The 21139-nt window shown below is 38.0% G+C and overlaps 1 protein-coding gene and 1 pseudogene across 5 annotated transcripts in view; one reads left to right on the top strand and one right to left on the bottom strand.

Moving 5' to 3' along the window:
- The first annotated feature begins 734 nt into the window (after positions 1–734).
- Positions 735–21139, top strand: part of WRAP73 (WD repeat containing, antisense to TP73) — a 36841-nt gene continuing 16436 nt past the window's right edge. For 2 of the 5 annotated variants that reach the window (XM_074218659.1, XM_074218660.1), the window contains exons 1-3: positions 1499–2331; positions 7043–7195; positions 8202–8318. In XM_074218659.1, coding sequence (XP_074074760.1) covers positions 2263–2331; positions 7043–7195; positions 8202–8318 — 339 coding nt within the window. In that variant the 5' untranslated portion in view covers positions 1499–2262. Of the gene's footprint in view, positions 816–1328; positions 1470–1498; positions 2332–7042; positions 7196–8201; positions 8319–20265; positions 20339–21139 lie in introns of those variants that run through there. The other 3 variants (XM_074218657.1, XM_074218656.1, XM_074218658.1) reach the window with 3 other exon arrangements.
- Positions 15843–17523, bottom strand: LOC141510254 (protein Red-like; annotated as a pseudogene).

The following is a 21139-nucleotide window of genomic DNA, read 5'->3' on the forward strand; positions in this document are numbered from 1 at the left end:
AGTTTCTTCATCCGTTAAACAGTATGGAAGAAGTTGGGTCCCAGGACCTCCAAGGTCCCTACCAGATCTAAATCTATGATCCATGCATTAGAATGGAAGCCACCTGGAGGCAGGTCTGCCTCCCCCCACATAGGTCACTTTGCCCCTTCTCTCCCCTATATAAGTCCCTTCCGCTCTAAATCCGATCCTGCCACTGGAATGGAGGCTCCTGGAGGGCAGGGGCTGGTTTCCTTTGTGTTTCTAGGCTCCCATCCTATGCACGATGCTAGCTAGGCCCAGAGTCGGCGCTTAAGTCAGTAGCCAGCCAGCCATCCATCCATCCATCCATCCATCCATCCATCCATCCATCCATCCATCCATCCATCCATCCATCCATCCATCCATCCATCCATCCATCCATCCATTCATTCATTCATTCATTCATTCATTGGGCCTGGAGTGGGGTGGAGCGCGTGGGTAGCGCGTGCCCGAGGTGGGTCCCATCCAAACAGCCCGTGGGCCTTCTTCCCATTCATTGCATTCCGGCTCCGCCCCGCCCCGCCCTCACTCTCCCGCCTCCCTCGAGGGAAGGGGAACGGGCGGTGAAAACTACACCCCCCACAATGCCATTCGGCAGGCAGCCGCCTCTGATAGGCTGCCGGCGATTTCCCGCCTTCCCTCGCTTCCGGCCCGCTGCCAGCCCGCGGTCGGTTGGCGTAGCTGCGGGAGCGGCGCGGCCCGAGGGCCGGGGAGGCGGCGGCGGCGGCGGCGGCGGCGGCGGCGGCGGCGCGGGAGGCCCAGGAGCGGGGGGCGAGGAGGCGGCGGCGCGGGCACCGGTGAGGGCTCCCGTCCTCCCCCGGGCCCGGCCCCGAGACTAGGGACCTGGCACGAGGGGGGAGGGGAGGCCGAAAAGAGAGACAGACGGACGGGCGGGGCAGTGGCAGAGAGACGGGACGGAGAAGAGAGAGAGTCTGGGCAAAGCTGGGAGACGCAGAAATGGGAGATAAAAAGATAAAAGGAGACAAAAATGAGGGAGAGACGAAGGCAAAAGAGATGAGACGGAGGAGAGAGAAAAGGAGGAAGCGATAGGGAGAGGGGAAGGGAAAAGGCGTCTGTCTGTCTGCAAGGAGACACCTGCACCTTCTCTCCCCAGGGCCCTTGTCCGTGTGACGCTGTGGACGGCCCTTCCCCTCTCCCGGGGACATCTTCCGGATCTTTATTCGCGTTTGAGAGAAACGCCAGGGTCCCCGGCGGCTTTGAGCCCCGCTCAGCAGTTGGCAGCAGCACGAGGCCGGGCCCGGGACCCCGCGGCCCAAGGCGGCCCCTGCCCACGAGGAGCCCTGCGTCGCGGGCGCCCGCTGGGTCACGCCAGCTGTGCCCGCCTCTGACAGATGGCATCTCCCAGAGCTGAGGCCGCAAAGCTCTCCGGGATTCCCTCCCCCAGGACTTGCTCTGTACCCCTCACCTCCAGTGGATGCCATCCGTATTCTGTTTGTATTTGTTTGTGGGTTCTCTCTCCCTTTAGCTCGGCAGCCGCTCGAGGGCCAGGCTGGTCCGCCCTCGCCCTCGCCCTCGCCCTTTTTTTTTTTAAATCTCTCTAGTACTTGGCACAGTGCCGCAGACGTAGGAGATGCTTAAAAAGTGCTAGTTGACTGACTGGCTGTTAATGCCAGCTGGGGTGAGACTGACTCAGGGCTTTCTGTATGCTTGGCTTTCCTTGTAGGTGGTGGGTCTTTGTGACCGGGAAAGGGGGCTCTGAAGACTCTCAGGGGATGGCACTGGGCCAGCCCTTCTCTCTCCTTCAGTCCCTCCACCTCAACCCTTGATTACTCCGTCCCATTGTCTCTGCGTCGCTCCGTTGTAGCTAGACATCTCCCTGTATGGTGTGAACCCACTGGTCCCTTCGGGATGTCTCCTTCAGACAGCCGACTCCCCGCTTGCTTTTTCTCTGTGACCTCCCCCTAAGCTCATCAGATCCAAAAGAAAAAGGAGATTCAGAGATAGAAAACAGATAAGGAGACAAAAAGAGATAGAGATTGGGAGAGATGAAAGAAGGGAGGGAGAGAAAAGAGAAGAGATGAGTCAAATCAATGTCCTGTGTTTGAGTCCTGGCCCTGTCCTTTTCAGATTGTGTGAGGCCCCCTCTGCCGTTGGGTGCTCTTCCAAGGGGCTGCTGGCTCCATCTCCTCTACAGCCCGAAGAAGCTTCGCTGCCTTTGCCTTCCAGATCTCTTGGGCTCTGGGCACCTTGGTCTATTGGCCAACTTCGGCACTTGCATCAGTTATGAATTTTTCTGAAGTGTTTAAGCTCTCAAATCAACTCAGCAAATTCTCTCCCAATGGCAAATTCCTGGTGAGTTGTCTGTGGCCTCCAGTCATGGCTGGTCGCACTGTCAGTTTCAGATGAGTCCTTCCAGATCCTGAACTACAACCTGGTTTTTAATGCCCCTGACCTGATGTGTGACCTTGGGCCAGTCTGATACTTCTCCTGGCTTCATTTGCCCCCTGTAAGCTGAGGGGTTTTGATTAGATGTACCTTGGTGTAGTAGAAAGAGTGCTGGATCAGAATCAAAGGGCCTAGGTTAGATCTGGTTCTGGACCTCAGTTTCTTTCTGTGTGAAATGAAGGGGTTGGACTAGATTACTTTAAATCTATGATCTTGGGCCAGGTGATCCCTAAGGCCTCATCCTTCCCCCCCCCCTTTTATTCCAGAGCATCCCTGTGTTAAGTGCTTATTTGGTCTAGAACTGAGCTCTGGAGTTGCATAGTTTACATTAGACGTGATGTCTTCCCTACTGAGCTCTTAGTGTAATAAGTCTTACAAAACACTAACATAGATAATAACATCATATTATCTGGTAAATATTAATTAAAAGCAAAAACTTTGCAAGTGTGGGGGGGGCGGCTAGGTGATGCAGTGGATAAAGCACCAGTCCTGGAGTCAGGAGTACCTGAGTTCAAATCCGGCCTCAGACACTTAATAATTACCTAGCTGTGTGGCCTTGGGTAAGCCACTTAACCCCATCACCTTGCAAAAACCTAAAAAAAAAAAAACCTTTGCAAGTGTAGGCTCAAATTATCTCTCTTCTCTATGAGTTGAGTAGAATAAGGATAACCTTAGGTCATTTGAATTAATAACAGAATTCAGGCATTACCACTCAGATGACTCCTTGTTTTGTCATATGACTTGTGACAAGAGGAAAAAATTTCTTGACTCAACAGTTTTTCTAAAATGCTTAACCTGTTTTTATTAAAATAATTTTATAAAATGATACAAATAATTTAAAAAATGTTCCCCACAATAGGGATGATGGTTGACCTGCAGTTTATCTGTGATCAAAGCCAGTGGAATCTAGTTCTTTTGTCACTAAGAGGTTGTAAGAACTGGTTTCTTTTTTTTTTTCTTTTTTGGTTTTTGCACACCACCTAGCTGCCCCAAGAACTAGTTTCTTTCAGTTCACTTTTACTAAGTGTAACATTTGATCACTTTATTTTCCTTAGCCCTTCTTTCAATATACAGGAACATTCAAAGTAAATGATTTAAATAGCTTAATTCTCAACCTGGTGGGGAAAAATAGTTTCTTGGATGCCTGGGATTTAAACTTTTCATTCTAGGGATTACAGATCTTGTGTTTATATTGTAACATTCTGTCCTGGATCCAAAATTTAGCTTTGGACATCTGCTATTAATATTGTGTAATATCTTTGGAGCAATAAAAAGAAAACCAACCTAATATTGAGACATTACCTGTCTTAATCCAAAAATTCACACAAAAATTTATTGTATGGTCATTGGTGCTAACTCAACAACTTTGACCTCACTGTACAGACATGTTTTGTCTAGTCTGGATTCAGACAGCTTTAACTTAATGAATTTATATTTTTCTCTTTGTTTTTTTTTTGTTTTGTTTTAAAATTGCAGAAAATTTAGCATTCAGATGTTAGTCAAATTCTACCTTAGAAACTAACCCTTAAGGGTTTTCTGTTTGCTTGTGGTTTGTGGGTTGAGATGGTGTAATGAATACAGTTGGTATAACGAAGTGACTAAAATTCAGTGTCATCTATGACATGTAATTTATGTAAAGAGAGATAACAGATGCTTGCCTAATTTTGTCACTCTTGCCAAATTACTCTTGCCATTACTATTTTTGATGTTTAGTTAAAACATTAGATGGAAGATTTGTCTTTCAGGTTAATACTTTAATACTCCTGAAGGATCTGCCCCAACTTTGTGCTTGAAAAAAATGGTTGCAGATTCCCAGTTTGAAATACCTTCTAAAAAGCTGAATTTATAATGTATATTTTTCAGATGTTGATTTAACAAAAATCTGTCATAAGGAAAGAATGAATAATAGCAGTTTTTCTCTTGTTTTTCCAAGATGCTTAGTTAAAATATACTAATGGAACACTCAGATTTTTTAAAAGCTAGGGTTCATGTAACATAAATGTTTCAGAATAATCTGAGTCTTGAAGATATATATGTAAATGTATTTGTCCACATGTATTTAGCTGACTTTTCCTGTGGGCTACAGAGACAGTATTGTGTATGTAAATATTTCTTTCTTTCTTTTTTTTTTTTGGCAAGGCAATGGGGTTAAGTGGCTTGCCCAAGGCCACACAGCTAGGTCATTATTAAGCTTCTGAGGCCATATTTGAATTCAGGTACTCTTGACTTCAGGACCAGTGCTCTATCCACTGCGCCACCTAGCTGCCCCAGTGTAAATATTTCTAACTAGAAATTGTTACTGATAGGTGTGATGCATCTTGAAAAAATCTTTAGTGGACATTATTTTTAACATGCTCTTAAAAATTCAGCTTTATTTAGAGTAAGTCAGTAATGCAATTGCTCTTAAATAAATTTCAATCTCAACTATTAATAGTTTCTAGTTTTGTTGTGTTTTTGTTTTATTTTTGCAAGGCGAGGGGGTTAAGTAACTTGTCCAAGGTCCACAGCTAGGTATTTATTGATGGTCTGAGGATGGATTTGAACTCAGGTCTTCCTGACTCTATTCACTACACTACCTAGTTACTCCCCCCCCTCCCAGTTTTTTTCAACATTTAATGCAGGCTATACAATAAAAACTTTGAAATATTTTATGAAAAGTATTTTAAGTTGAAGTATATTTATCTTTAAGCTAAAATTCCATGTCATAATTTCCATTATTAACCATAATGGAGTTTTTCTACTATGGGTAAACATAGCCTAAGTCCACCTCTATTCATTTCTTCTTTGTTATCACTTAACGTTTTTAATTTGTACTATGAACAAATATACGATTTACCTTGATGTATGAAAGAAAACAAATGAACAGCCATATACTGTACAACTGGATGCAAGGCCAGGTGGGTGTATTGTCTCAGACAGACTCTTTTGGGGAGAATATCCAAATCTCTTATAAGTGTGTTGATATGGCACAGATACAGATGTCCAATAAATATGGAATGAACAGGGGCAGCTAGGTGGCACAGTGGATAGAGCACTGGCCCTGGAGTCAGGAGGACCTGAGTTCAAATTTGACCTCAGGCATTTAATAATTACCTAGCTGTGTGGCCTTGGGCAAGCCACTGAACTCCATTTGCCTTACAAAAACCTTAAAAAAATATGGAATGAACGGTTTATGTTTTCATAGAACTTTAATGATGAGGTTCTAATGCACTAGATTCTATTGAGAACACGAATGAAACATTTTCACATTCTTACTTCCAGAACTTTGTAATTTTATTGGTTTTGAACTGTCATGTAAAGAAACTCCTTATAGCAATTCTGCTATAACATAATTTGAGAGTTGCCTAAAGCAAAAGTCAGGTTAAATATCTTGTTCATGGGCCCAACAGCTAGTGCTAGAGATGGAACTAGACCTTATATCAGCTTTGAAATCCAGCACTTGTCAAATACTCCAAGATACCTCTCATTGCAAATGACTAAAAATGGTAAAAGATTGTCACTTATGTAAGAGTAATAAACCTTATTTTTGTGTTATTGTAAACTCATTACATACTGTCTTTGAATAGTAGAATTCCCCCAAATTAAATTATTTATTGAGTATGATATCTAAATGCCTTTCTTTTGAGTGAGGAGCTCAAGCTGATTTACAGTTATCTATTCCATTAAAAAATTTTTTTTTATATTTTAGCTCAATGGGATTAAATGACTTGCCCAATGTCACACATCTAGGCAGTTATTAAGTGTCTGAGGTCATATTTGAACTCAGGTCCTCCTGACTCCAGGGCCAGTGCTCTATCCACTGTGCCACCTAGCTGACCCCCATTCCATTTTTTTAAGCATCTGTAAAGGACATCGGAAGAGGGGATGTTAACCATTTATTTTGTGGTTTATGAACTGAGGCATGAAGAAATTGTTTCTTTTTAGATATAGCCTATATAAATATACAGATAAAAACAGATATTTAAGAAAGGAACATTGGTCACTAAACATAATAACTAATTTTGTATTAGATATTGTTTAAGGCAAAGGTATGAATATTTGTGTAATATTTTAAATTCACAATTTCAGTTATACAAAAATTGAGTATATGCTGCCTATTCAGCATTCTTCCTGGAACTTAGGAATAGTTTCTCATTTTTATTAGATCCTTCTTTTAACAGTCTCGTGAGGGAGATTCCTATCATTATTTTTAAATTGTTTGAAAGACAAACAATGGGAGGACCAGGAATGGTCTCTCCTTCCTGGTTCATTGTTAAATTTATTACACTAGGCTATTTCTTGTATATGCCAAGTACAAGATATATATTGAGGCTGTGAGTTGTTAAAGATGCTCTCCTCTAAAGTAATTTTCAAATCTGTGTTACAGGAATTATTTTCTCCTAGTTTTTCCCTTTTTCTTTTGTTTAAACATTGCTATCTTTTCAGTGGTTTGCATAGCTTAAAATAAATGTAAAAACTCCCCCCCCCAAAAAAAGTAAAAAACCAAGACATAAAATAGCATTGTATAAGACATTAAATAGTTCAGGAGACCAATTTACCCTCTACAAAAGTCTTGGCCTTTTAAGACATTTATTACTTTGGTATGTAGTTTATTAAGCTTAATCTTTTTCATATTTAGGCTTCATGTATCCAGTACCGATTAGTAGTTCGAGATGTGAGCACTCTCCAAGTCCTTCAGCTGTACACATGCCTGGACCAGATCCAACACCTAGAGTGGTCAGCAGACTCTCTCTTTATCTTGTGTGCTATGTACAAACGAGGGCTGGTACAGGTAAGTGTGATTTTATCCAGGCCTGTGTGCTCCATTGGGATTTTGAAACTTTCCCAGTCATTTATTTTGGAAAAGCAGTGTTGGTCAAGTCTATCTATGCCAGAATAAATTTGACAGTTTGATTGGAAATAAAGTCTATATTTTAGAGCTCATATGATAGCTTTTTTTTCAAAGCTAGGATAAAATGTACACATATACATATACACATGTGCATTTGTACATATATGCAACATAACATGCATGTGGATATAATATAAACAAATAGAAAAATATATAGATGAAATCAGGTGAAGTATAAATATTTATAAATCATTAGTAGCACTTTGAGTAGTATATATATCTGTATATTGATTTTTCTTTTTTGTTGTTGTTGTTTTTCACTTTCTTTTTTATAATTTATTTTTCCAGTTATGTGTAAAGATGATTTTCACCATTTGGTTTTGTAAAGTTTTCTACCTCTTACCCTTCCCTCCCTCCACCCTAGGAGAGCTAGTCATCTCATATAAGTTATATATATACAATTGTGTTACATATATTTTTTATATTAGTCATGCTATAAAAGAAGAATCAGAACAAAAAGGGAGAAACCATCAGAAGGAATAAGCAAAGAACAAATTTAAAAAGATGTAAATAGTATACTTTGGTCTGTATGGTATATATCCCTGGATGGTATATATTTTTGAAAAACCTTATTTGCAGCCACTTGTTAGAGACTTGAAGTTTAGTTGTGAATGAGCTATCAGGGATGCCTTCCATTCAGGGTTATTAATTCATTAAATGTTAAATAAAAGTAGATTTAATCACCAAGAATTATGGTTTACTTTTGTAGTGGAATCCAGCGCCAGTCCTTCATGATAGCAGATGATTATAGATTTCCTGAAATCTGTGATGTGTGTTTTTTTTTGATGATCACTTCCTCCTTTTCCTATTTTTTTGGTTCTTTGAGGAGATAAATTTTTGTAGACTATTCAGTTTTTCATTCTCTGTCTCTCTTGAATGAATCTAGATCTGGTCCTTAGAGCAGCCTGAATGGCACTGTAAGATCGATGAAGGCTCTGCAGGACTGGTAGCTTCATGTTGGAGTCCAGATGGGCGTCACATTCTCAACACAACTGAATTTCATGTAAGCATGAAGTCATGAATATTCTTCATGTATCAAATGTTACTGTCTATCCACTTGCTCCTAAAATAGATTGAAAGTTTTAAAGCCATGGTATCCTGAGTTTATATTTTCTGAATTTTTCTATAGCTCTTAATTTTAATTGATCACCTAATTCTTTTTGCTAGATCGACAAACATTGGTATACTAGGGATTTTTATTTTCAAAGAAATAGATTAACAGTAAATGCTGATTAGTTCAAGAAGAGAGTATAGTATTTGTTACATAGATTTCCTTCAACACCTTGAGATGATCATGGAGTACCTCAGGAACATTTGGCTGACCATGCATAGTCCTAAAGGGCATTGATAGTCCTGAATAAGAATGAATGCACTAACTTCATTTGAATATTTATATTAAATAAATTTGGCCACAATTAAGCAGCTTAGGCTAACGATTTTCTAAATTTTCTAAAATTTCTAAATTTGAAGATTTCTAGATCATAGCTTACTTGTTTGGCAAGAATTGGTAAGCTTTTAAATATATTAGTGCTATAAGTTCCATGACCTCTGCCATATATTCCAGGAAGAGATGATTGGGATATTATCATCTGAATATTTTTGCACAAGCCCACAATTTTAAAGTGATTAATTTTAATCAACACCAATCAAATGATCAAAACACATTCAGGTAGATAAAGGCAGTTTTTCCAATTCAGTTGAGTGAACTTTTATTGAATGTCCTTAGAGTACTTGCTGTCAGTCCAGTTCCTCTTTATTTTTTTTTATTTTTTATTTTTTAGGTTTTTGCAAGGCAAATGGGGTTAAGTGGCTTGCCCAAGGCCACACAGCTAGGTAATTATTAAGTGTCTGAGACCAGATTTGAACCCAGGTACTCCTGACTCCAAGGCCGGTGCTTTATCCACTGTGCCACCTAGCCACCCCCTCTTTATGTCCTTCTAAGGGTAATCTCAGCAGTTGTTATCATCACAGTAAATTACTTAAAAATGTGTTTTTGTGATTTGTGCTTCGAAATTGTGTTGCACCTCTGGAGTTGTGTACAGCACACCTCTGTGTGTACAATAGGGAAGGGATGGAAGCTGTTGCTAATGGTTTTTTTTATTTTAGATTTTTTTTTTTTTGCAAGGCAAATGGAATTAAGTGGCTTGCCCAAGGCCATACGGCTAGGTAATTATTAAGTGTCTGAGACCGGATTTGAACCCAGGTACTCCTGACTCCAGGGCCGGTGCTTTATCCACTACGCCACCTAGCCGCCCCTAATGCTTTTTAATCTTGTGAAAGCAGTTTTATGCGGCAGGAACACATTCCACAAAAGGTCCCAAATTGTGGAATTTGTTATTTGTGACATATTTGGTTATCAGGTGAATATGCTCTTAATTTTCTTCTTCCCATCAACACTTCCTTTTCTTTATGAGGTGGGAAATGCATAAACCCTTTCACTAGCGTCTGCTCTCCACAAGGGGAAATGACCCAGTTGTTAAACTTAAATTCCCTGAAGATGGATAGATTCTGAACCTAAGTAGGCCCAACCCTGAAGGGCTGCAGGCTGGATTTGGGGTTGTAGCTGCACGTGCCCGTGGGGGCGGTGAGTATTTACTGCTAGGCATTGGAACTCAGAATGACCCTGCAGGATCTCATTAAGCTTTTGCCAAGTTGGCATCTGTGTGGGGATAAGTTTTCTCTGCAGCTGTAAAACAGGTTGCTAAATTCACTTGTTTCAGACAGCTGGTTGAATCCTGCAAGTATCTCTGTTTTACTTCTGTAGGGCTCCAAATCCATCACCAGCTAAAACAGATTATTGGAGAATGTTTGAGAAGGGAGTTAAGGGGGAGGCTTGTCAAGATCAGGGATCATGTGGAGGGAGGGGTTCAAGATACTTTCTGCCCACACTTTACAGATCTGTGGCTTGAGTTTTTCCTATAACCCCCAGCTGGCAATAGTCATGCTTATCATTTTTTAGGCCCAAATAGCCACCTGATATTGGTTCAGCCTTGGGGCTCTGATTTCAAGACCAGAATAAACAAAAACCAGAGAATGTGCTCCATTTTCATGTATAGCATGAAGGAAACAATATGCTTACGAGTTGTTTATATTGAATGTTCTGTGTCTTGTATCCATAGCAATTAAAATACAGTACGTACAAGATAAACTGATTTGTACTTATTGTGTTAGGTAATTTCAACCTCACCTCAACTGGTGGTTTTCAACAATGATGTAGTTAGTATACACAGTGAGGCAGTTGATGGCTCAGTGGCTAGAGCCCTGAGCCTTGAGCCAGGAAGACTTGAGTTCGAATTCACCCTTAGACACTTTGCATGTAACTGTGTGAGCTTAGGTAAGTTAACATTGATTGTCTGACTAAATGGATCTATAGGACAAGGCACTAGCAAACCATTCCAGGATCTTTACCAAGAAAACCCTTTAAAATGGGATCACAAAGAGCCAGACACCGACTGATCACATATGCATATTAGTAACAAACTAACTAATAGGTATCATTAGGCATATATACTTTGTGTGGAAAGGTAAACTCTCTCTAGAGGTTTTAATGTTAACTTAGTTTATTGAGCTAGAGTTGTTTTGTTATTTAGTCATTTCAGTCATGTCTGACTGTGAGCCCATTTGAGGTTTTCTTGGCAGAGACATTGGAGTGGCTTGCCATTTCATCCTCCAGCTCATTTTACAAATGAGGAAACTGAGCCAAATAAGGTGAAATAACTTGCCTAGAGCCATATAGCTAGTAAATGTCTGAAGCTGGATTTGAAGTCAGAATGATGAATTTTCTTGACTTCAGGCCTGGTTCTTTATGCACTATGGTGCCACCTAGCCCCTCAGAAAGAATTGTAGGAATCTTGAAACAAAATAGGAGCTTAGAACATGGATAGCAAATGCCCTCTGGTGAAAGCCAATCCAAAGTCAAAGAACTCAATTAATTACTATTTATTAAGTGTGAGGTATAAGTGTGGTGGAAGATGCAAAGGATTAGCTGCCCATAGGCTGCCCTTGAGTTCAGAGTCTACTGTCTAGAACCTGCAGATGAGGGCAAGGTTTATTCAAAAAACAGAATATTGAATGATAAGGGCCATATGAATGGGAGAAAGGTTATGGGGATCAGAGAAGGGAGAACTTTTTGTGTTCTTGGGAAAGGTCACTCCATCTTTCTTTTTTTTTTGATTCACTCAAAAAAGTGGAAAGTTGAGTTTAACCTTGAAAGATCAGTGGGATGTAGATAAGGAGAGAAGAAAGGGTCTAACAGAAGGAGGGGGAAGGGCATGAACAGAAGTATCAGGGCTACATGACTTAGTTGTGGACCATCTGCAGACCAACAGAAGTGGGATGGGGAGTAGATGGGGCTGGTCCTGGGAGCCAGGAAAACCTGAGATCAAATGTAGCCTTAAGATGCTTTTTAGCAGTGTGTCCCTAGGCAGGTGACTTAACTAGACTTCCTCTTATCCAAGAGTAGTTGTTGTGAGATGACAAGCTGTAGAAACAGTAATGATCATTGGGGGGGTCTGAGCTTGGAACCAGATTATGGAAGGTCTCTCTGTGTTCTGAGGAGGAGTCACTCAGACTCTCTGGTAACGTCTCTAAAAGTGGCTTTTTTTCTTCAATGCACTAGTAACCTAGATAGAAGAATGGTGTCTTTTTTTCATTTTCATGTAGTATTTGTAGTATTTGTTTCTTCACTTAATATATTTTAGTATATATTTAGTAAGTGTATTTAGTATTTACTATATTAAAAATCTCCCCAGTTAAAGAAATCTTTGTTACTTATTACTAAAAATTTTAATGATAAAATGTCTTCAAAGGTAATTTTTATTATTTTCAACATACATCACAAGTGAAACTAACAACTAATGTATTGTTTCAAAGTAGGAATTTTGAAAGACCTGTCTAATTGAATAAGTAAAACTTTTAATGAGTAGCATCCTTTTGCATCAGATGGGTTAGTAAGAAGGTGCAGGAGATAGAGCACTGGGCTTGAAATTAGGAAGACTTATTCTTGGAGTTCAAATGTGACTTCAGATATTTTTATCTCCTTTGTAATGTCATTGGTTCTCTTCAAGAAGGAAGGATGAACAATGAGCAAGTCACTTAACCCTGTTTTCTCATCTCTAAAATGAGCTGGAAGAAGAAAAATCAAACCATTCCAGATCTTTGCTTAGAAAACCCCAAAATGGAGTTATGAAATGGACATGACCGAACAACAAAAATAACAATTTGTATCAGATAATGTGTTAATATTAAGATCCTTAATAACAACTCCCTTAAGTAGGTTAAATTTCTCACTAGCATCTTAAACTTCTCACTAGCATCTTTTTGGCTTAGATGTAGTAGAAAGGTAAGGCTCAGCTTAACTCCTTCCTTGATGGTCTCACTTTCTGGGTTTGTAATCTAAATAAGGTTTTATACTATTGGAAAATTATAATTTAAAAAAAGGGAAAGTTTTTTTTTTATCAGTTTGCTAGGTGTCTTATAAATTATTTAAATGCTTAGTGATATACAATTTTCAGTATTTAGAAATTAGGGTGGCATTAATTATAAAACTATTAGATTTTTCCAATTTGAAGATATTTCATTGTGGTTTCTCAGAGATTATACTGGAGTAGTCTTGTTCTTTTGAAAAGATGTGGAGAAAGGAGTAACCTTTTGTATTAAAATGAGTACTTTATTCTTGTGCGTTTTGTAGAAATTTGATTCTGTTAAAGAAAGAAAAGCATAATTGACTTGATGTTAGTTTTTTCTCTAGTCTGTGAATATCTACTGTCATACCACATGAATAAAAATGTATAAATGTGACATTTGGAATAAGAACTAACATAAATTTGTCATTTGGAACATAATATTTTATTGAGCAATATATACTTGAGAAAGTTTTTGAAGTCCTATGCTGACAGACATGACTATGGCAAGGACTTTGTGACCCAGTCAAGTCTGGGACAGTCAGTGTTTATATTTTATTTAATGAAAATCTCCAGTCTTACACCTGCTTTTAGCAGTCAAACTTAGTGATGATGTCCTTTAACCCAGTGGAAGAGACTCTTTATCACATTACCATTGAAATACTTTTTATTTCTCAGCTGTTTTTGAGACTATCCTAAAAATGCTTCTGCTTTTGGTTTGTTTTTTCCCCCCCTCTTCAAAACAACAGCTGAAAACTTTTCTGAGCCTGTTTTCTTCCTGATCTGGCTTTGATAAAACCACTTCATTCAGTGGTTCATGTAATAAAAGATTTCTAATTAGTTGCTAAAGTGGCATATATTACTAAATTAGCATTGGTATCCTGGCAGTCATGCAATTAATCTTAACTATGAAAATTTTGGGGCAAATAAAAGGATATAGCATTTTTTTCCAAGAGAAAGCACTCACATCTAAAATTGTAGAAACAAGATACTATGCTATCTCTCCCCTTTCCCCCACTCCAACTACTTTTTCTATAAAGAAAAAATAGTTATTTAAACATTTTTCTCATGGCAGGTGATAAATGAAGGGTTAGGCATATTCATAAACAGTGGTTTCATTTTTTTCCTGATCAAGTTTTCTGGAGAAATCTGAAAGAGCAGATCATTTAGAAATCAGATGAATTTGACTTAAGAATGTGCTTTTTAAGATAAGGGTAACTGAGGGCAAGCTAGGTGGCGCAGTGGATAGAGCACTGGCCCTGGAGTCAGTAGTACCTGAGTTCATATCCGGCCTCAGACACTTAATAATTACCTAGCTGTGTGACCTTGGGCAAGCCACTTAACCCCATTTGCCTTTCAAAAAAAAAAAAGCAACTAAAAAAAAGAAGATAAGGGTAACTGAATTTATCTTAAACATGTGTTGAAATCAATTTAGTTCAGTATATTTTATTTTTATTTGTTCATTATTCCCCTCTCCCTTGATAGACTAATCACATAAGTTTTGTCATTCTGTAGGAAAGAGCAAAGGAAATTATCCATAAGCACTTGAAAGAAGAATTTACTTTAGGAAGACATATTAGAAGGGGGGGGGGGGAGTTGGAAGACTTGACTTCCTTTCCTTTTCCAAAACTATGATCCTTCAGATTTCTTCTTTAATGTAAAAATAAAGAGAAGGAAGTGGTGATTCTAAAGAGCTAGTGTAGCTCTGGCAAAAACAGGTCACATGTGGGGCAGCTAGGTGGCATAGTAGATAGAGTACTGGCCCTGGAGTCAGGAGGACCCGAGTTCAAATTTGGTCTCAGACACTTATAATTGCCTAGTTGTGTGACCTTGGGCAAGTCACGTAATCACATTGCCTTAAATGAATAAAAAAACTTTTAAAAAGTTAAAAAAAACCAGGTCATACTTGTTTCAAGTTAGGGCTTTTGTTTGGGTGGAGTAAATTGGGGAAGGGGTAGAAGAGAATCATAATAGTGATAGAAAAAAATGAAAAAGAAAGAAAAAAGCATTAATGAAAATTTTTTAAAGTACTCAGAAGGGAGAAGAAGAAAATTCAGAAGGGGACAAAAGCAGGCAATACAATTTATTATTACTATATTAAATTTAATATATATTATAAAAGCTCAAACTATGTTTTAGATCCATAGTTTTATATACTTTTTTCTAACCTCTTTGTGTAAATACTCTTTTTTTATGATACTCTATTTTACATTAAAAAAAAAACAGGTCATTCCAGACTACTGTTTACTGGTTGGCCAGGTTATTAGCCTAATAGATCAAGAGATAACCAAAGACAGAAGTTTGTTTGATTTCAAAAGGACTCTCATGATATCCTTGCGGGAGGAAAAATGAAAAAGATGTAATATATACTAGTACAGTTAGGTGAATTTGGATCTGGTTGAACTGATGAATTGAAATGAGTTACTAATGATTTATTGTTAATTTTGAAGGAAATTTATGGGGCAGGGCTTCAGGGATCTGTTTTAGACCCTGGACTGTTTAAATACATTTTTGTCAATGGTAAAGACCTAAGTGGTCTGCTGATCAGATTTGCTACTCACAGAACTAGGAAAAGAAGAACTAATATGCTGGGTGACAGGATCCCAAATCTTGATAGAATGGAATATAGGAATTAATTTAATTAAAGGAAATTTAATAGAGAGAACTGTATGACTAAATAGCAGTTTATGCTAAAAATTTAGTGGACTGCAAAACCAAATGGGCAGTGAAAATAGGCAACCTAAAGGCTAATGCTATCTTGAGCTGCAGGAAGAGAATAGTTCTTTAATGGATAAGGAAATGATAAACCCCAGAATTCTGCTCTGCTCAGGCTACGGATAACAGTGTTAGTCTTAATGATTTCTGAGGTCCCTCAGAGCTTGCAGTTTCTGATCTTAATCAGAAGTGATGATAAGAAATAAATAAATCATCTTTATTTGAAAAGAAAATTTTAAGAAACTTGCCATGTTAATCTAATTTTTGGTTATCATTGATTTTAATAGTCAAAATAAGGCAGTTGTGTATTAGACAAGCACAAACACATCAGCCTCTCTAAGCAAAGTGCAAAGGGAAAGAAAGTTGAGAAATATCCAGATAAATAATTGTCCAGGAATTGGAATGCTGAACTAATAGTTTGGTGTTATGACCTTGATCCCATTAGCCTCCATTTTCTTTCTTTTCCCAATAATTACACTGATCTTTTTCTATTCTTGATCAAGCTCTGCCTTGTCATTTGTCTCTTTGAAGCATCTAGTTTTCCAACCTTCTGACAGCTTAATGCCATACTGGAAAGTAGCTTTAGGCAAAGCTTCTTTTGTTGTTTGTGTACTCTTCCTTGGTGTCAAAGTCCCATGGGTCCAATAGTCTCCTTGTTACCCTGGTCCATTTTGCTATAATCCATCTCCTCATCACTGTCCACAGCCATGTCATCCACTCTGCATAACTGTTAAACATGCCAAAGAAATCTCCAGGCTGCTTCTTATATTCTAGTTTCTTCAGTTATTTGCCACCTTCCCAACCTTCAGAACTGGCAAACTTTTTTATTGATGGGTGTTATTAACTCCTAGGCAGATCTGGAACCTTTATCAGTGTCAATGGATTCTTCATCCTCACTGGACTTCTCAAAATATCTCTGTTGCTTCTTCTCCTACCCAGTTCTCAGGCTTGCTCTCTTTCTCTTTCCCCTTCTCAGTTCGTACCTAATCTCAACTCTGTTCATGAAATTACTTCCATTCTTTTTCCCTTGGAAGCTTAGTGCATAATGATGATACATAATCTCCATTGTCTTCAAAAATATTCACATCAGCTCTGGAGATTTCTTCTCATCTAGCTTTCCTTTGTCTTTTTTTCTTATTATTATTCTGGGTTCCTTGCCATAAGTCATAAAGGATCTCTGTCAGGTTGCTGATGATGATATCACTCGTGGTCAGTATGGTCTGCACCTAAATGGTAGGACCATCAACTTTATTCTGGGTAAGGGTAGTGCAGATATCTGTGCCTGCATATTCATCACCCAGATCTTCCACAAAGGCCATGCATCCTGGCAGAAAGAGCCCACTTTCTTCATAAACTTTGTTCTAGGAGAGCATGTGAAAAATACTGTGGATCAAACACATCTTAAATTCAACTAATTCTCAGAATCTTCATCTTTGTTTTCTTCTGAGATTTCGCCATCTTCTCTTCTTTCTCTTTGCTGACAATCTCAGCTCGAACCTTCTGGGGAAAGACAAATTTATGTCGATTTATTTTTGTATGTTGATTTTGTGGAATTATTTTTTTAGCATGTATATGTGTATATATTTACTTTAAAATTTTTTTAAAAAAATATTTAATATTTTTATTTATTTATTTTTCCAACAGCATTTTTTTGGCAAAGTTTTGAGTTTTATATTTTTTTCTTCTCCCCTCCCGACAAAAAGGTTTCTACATGTGTAATTATAATCATGTTGTGAAAGAAAAATCAAATCCAAATGGAAGAAAAAATTAAAAAGAAAAAATGACAATACATAAGGGAACTTAAAAAAATTTTTTTTAAAGGAAATGGGATTAAGTGACTTGCCCAAGGCCACACAGCTAGGTCATTATTAAGTGTCTGAGTCTGGATTTGAACTCAGGTCCTCCTGACTCCAGGGCCCATGCTCTATCTACTGTGCCACCTAGCTGTCCCCATAAGGGAATTTTTAATAACTGAAGATAGTAAACTCTGGTTTTCATTTAAACTCCACAGTTCCATCTCTGGTAATGTATTTTCTGACACAAGTCTTTTAGAATTGTCTTTAATTATTGTACTGCTGAAATGAACCTCATGTTGATCACTACCTTAAGGTGGTGTTAGTGTGCTCATATAAGTCTTTCCAGGCTTTTCTGAAGTTCCTATCCCTCATGATTTCTTACAGAACAATAATGTTCCATTACATTAATATATCACAGTTTATCCAGCCATTCCCCAATTGATGGATATACCCTCAATTTCCAATTCTTAGCATCATGGAAAGAGCTGCTTGGAATATTTTTGTAGGTTTTTTACCCTTTTTCATGATCTCTTTGGAATACAGACCCTATAGCTGGATCAAAGGGTTTGCACAGTGTGTGTGTGTGTGTGTGTGTGTGTGTGTGTGTGTGTGTGTGTGTGTATAGATATATAGATATAGATATTCATTCATTTATTTATTTTCAAAGAAATCTCATTTGGTATAGTCAATATTTGGACCCATTGAGTTTCTATAGATGAACTGGACAGGCAGCTTTCTGAAAGCATAGAACTAGAAAAGACCTAGGTATCCTGGAATTTCAAATTCATTTTCTCTTTTGTTTTCTGTCAGTGGAATTCTCTGACATTTTATATAGTTTCCCTGAAGAGGAGTGAGGAGTCCTAAGGGTATCATTTAAGTTGAACCTTTGAAATCATTACTACCCAGGGATGTAACTGAAGGACGACCATAAAGTGAACATTTCAGACAATGACTGGCTGGACAGAGGCTTACCACAGATATGTTCTGGACAACTCTTCAGTTTTTTTAAAATTATAATAAGGTAGATTGAGGGGGGCACACCAGAAGGAGTGAACATGAATGTGTCTGAGTTTGTGTATTTGTACATTTTTGTTCTCTAGCTTGAGGAGCGAAATCATTGTATAGGACAGTATGAGTTTTCTAGTCTTTTCCTCAAGTTATATTCTAAGGTTGACTAAGCATATGCCACTATTTACTGGTCACTGTCTTGGCTATCACATGAACCATAATTTTTTATTTTGTTGCCAACCATTAAGTAAAATGTGAAAAGTGTTACAGTAGAAGTCTAGATTTCCTTCACATAGGAGTACTAAACCTCACAGTAGACTTTGATGAACAAACACACATGTCTTTTGTTGTTGCTGTTGCTATGGAGCATCAAGTATTTGTTTTTAATTGAATAATAGGGCAGATGGTCTTGTCCAGCTCACAACATTGTGTTTGTGACCTTGGAGCCCTTCAGAGATGCAGCTGACTTGAATTTTTCACCTATTTCCATCCCATTGATATTTTGCTCATTCTTCCAGATTCCTACAACCTTTCTAGAAGGTCATTCAGAATATTTTCTTCCTGGGACTTTAGTTATAGTGTAGATGTATTCAGATTTTCATTTCAAATTTCAAATGATATTTCAGCTTTTTGGACTATTTGTCTCTTGGAACTTTGCTGGCTGCTCTGCAATTGCTTTTTTTATGTTATGTACCTGCCACAGTACTGGTTAGAACTTAAAAACAGATCCTGGAAATGTGGTGTTAAAAGCATTTCCAACCAGATGTGAGAATATCGAACATTCTTGTCAAAGTTAAAAACAAAATCAGAATAAAAATTAAGTTCGTCAAGGCTGTGCTTGAGTTTTAGCATGCAAAGTATGACAATAAATTTTTATGAGATAGTGGGGTGCAGCAGGAAAAGCTGCTTATCCACTATTATTGCATTAGTGGACTGGTACTGGCCACTGAAATAACAACTTTTGGATAGAATTTTTTTCTAATTCTGTATTCTTCCAGGTTTAGTTAGTGCCTGTTTTTACTGCTTAGGCATTAAGAGAAGGCTTCTCTTTTTCAGGGCCTGTCTCTTCTTCCTTGAACAGAAGAGAAGGATTTTGTCTGTTTCTTTTGCATCTTCCCCAAATCATTGGTCCAGGGTCAGAGCTACTTAATAAGGTGTCGATTGATATGATTTTATTTTATCCTACATACTTAGTTCTCGGTTATATGTCATAAGGGAAGAAGAGATGTCAAGAAGATGATAAAATGCATAATCCAAAACACATTCAATAAGAGGTTTTAAACTGTACACTTAAGCTCAATTAATAACTCTTTTCTTTGGCCAACAATTATCTGTTGGTCATTAATATATTCAGTAGTACACAATCTTTCTTGATGTTGGGAAGGAAGACAATCCCATGTATCATATAAGCTGTTTGCAGATAATAGTGACTTGATATGCTTATTGGGGGGGGGGAGAGTGATTTTTCTGTAATTTACTTTTTGGAGAAGAAGAACCTACACACTGTTTGATGACACAGGAATTAATGGATTAGATAGTTTAAAACAGTTGGATTATGTAATATTAATTAGTTATTTTATAATTCTTCATAGCATTCATTAAAATTATATTGTAAAATTAAAATGGATTTGTTTGAACAGTTTTACTTTTTAACAATAGGGACTATATAACTGGGTACATGGAACATACATGTGAATACATGTATATATACATATATGTATATACAAACATTAACACAAATAAACATATATACACATAGACACAGAAATATTTATAAAAAAATCTTAAAAAATTGAACTCCTTATCTAAGCATGATTATATGAGAGTTCATATCCTATTAAAAATAAAGAAGGGAGAAAAATTTTGAGATAACATTTTTTCATCTCTATTATTAAAGAAATATATACATTTCCTAAACTTGTCAGTTTGAAAGATCTTATTTGGGCGTGTGAATTGAATGTTGTTTTAGAATTTGAAAAGTGAACCCACATTGCCTTTTTTTCTTCCCTTCCCCTTTTCTCTCTCATAGCTACGGATAACAGTCTGGTCCTTATGTACAAAATCTGTATCTTATATCAAGTATCCTAAAGCCTGTCAGCAGGGTGAGTATATCAGAACTCTCCTCAGAAGGGTATTTTTAATAGGCAAGAAAGAAGAGTTGAGGTTGCAAAAGCTGTTCAAGGGAGGCTTAGCTAGAACTTAAATAAAGACTCGAACAGATCCTGATTCTGTACTACTGTTGACTCCATAATCTTGAAGAATTTGTTAACATTTGTTTCTGTTTATCTATTTGTAAAATGGAAATTGTATTATTTCCCCTATGAATGAAATAAATGAAAACTTTCTATGTGCCAGGAACTCTGCCAAGCACTGGAGATACAGGTAGAAAAAGTGAGAGACTCCATTCCCTCAAGAAGGTAATAGTTTATTAGAGGACAATTAGTGTGACAAATAGGGGAATGGGTGCCAGGGAAAGGAGTTTGGGTCTTAGAAGTCACAGGGATCATGAGATGATCCATAAGGCAAGGAAGAGTCCTGCCCTTTTTGGAAGCAATCACTTTGGTTATTGAGCTGAGAAGCCTGGGTGGGTGATTAGATGGTCTGGACATCATGGTAGAAGGGGCTGGCCATCAGTCACTAGATGAGACCGAGACCTAGTAACTCAGGGGCTGACAACAGATATTTGTGAGGATAATTGATCTGGCCTCTGTACTTAATGTGAAATCCTCTGAGCCCTTAGAGCCATGGGAACTTGTTATTCATCTCACTAGTTTGCTGTGTAAATAAATGTATACTATACCATTAGCTTCATTCAGTCTAAATACCAATGTATATCACTCTTGAATCAGTAAAATACCGTGATAATTTTGAGGAATTCATCAGAATAACTTGTTAAATTATCC

This window comes from Macrotis lagotis, chromosome 1 (genome assembly GCF_037893015.1).
Source record: "Macrotis lagotis isolate mMagLag1 chromosome 1, bilby.v1.9.chrom.fasta, whole genome shotgun sequence".
Lineage (NCBI taxonomy): Eukaryota > Metazoa > Chordata > Mammalia > Peramelemorphia > Peramelidae > Macrotis > Macrotis lagotis.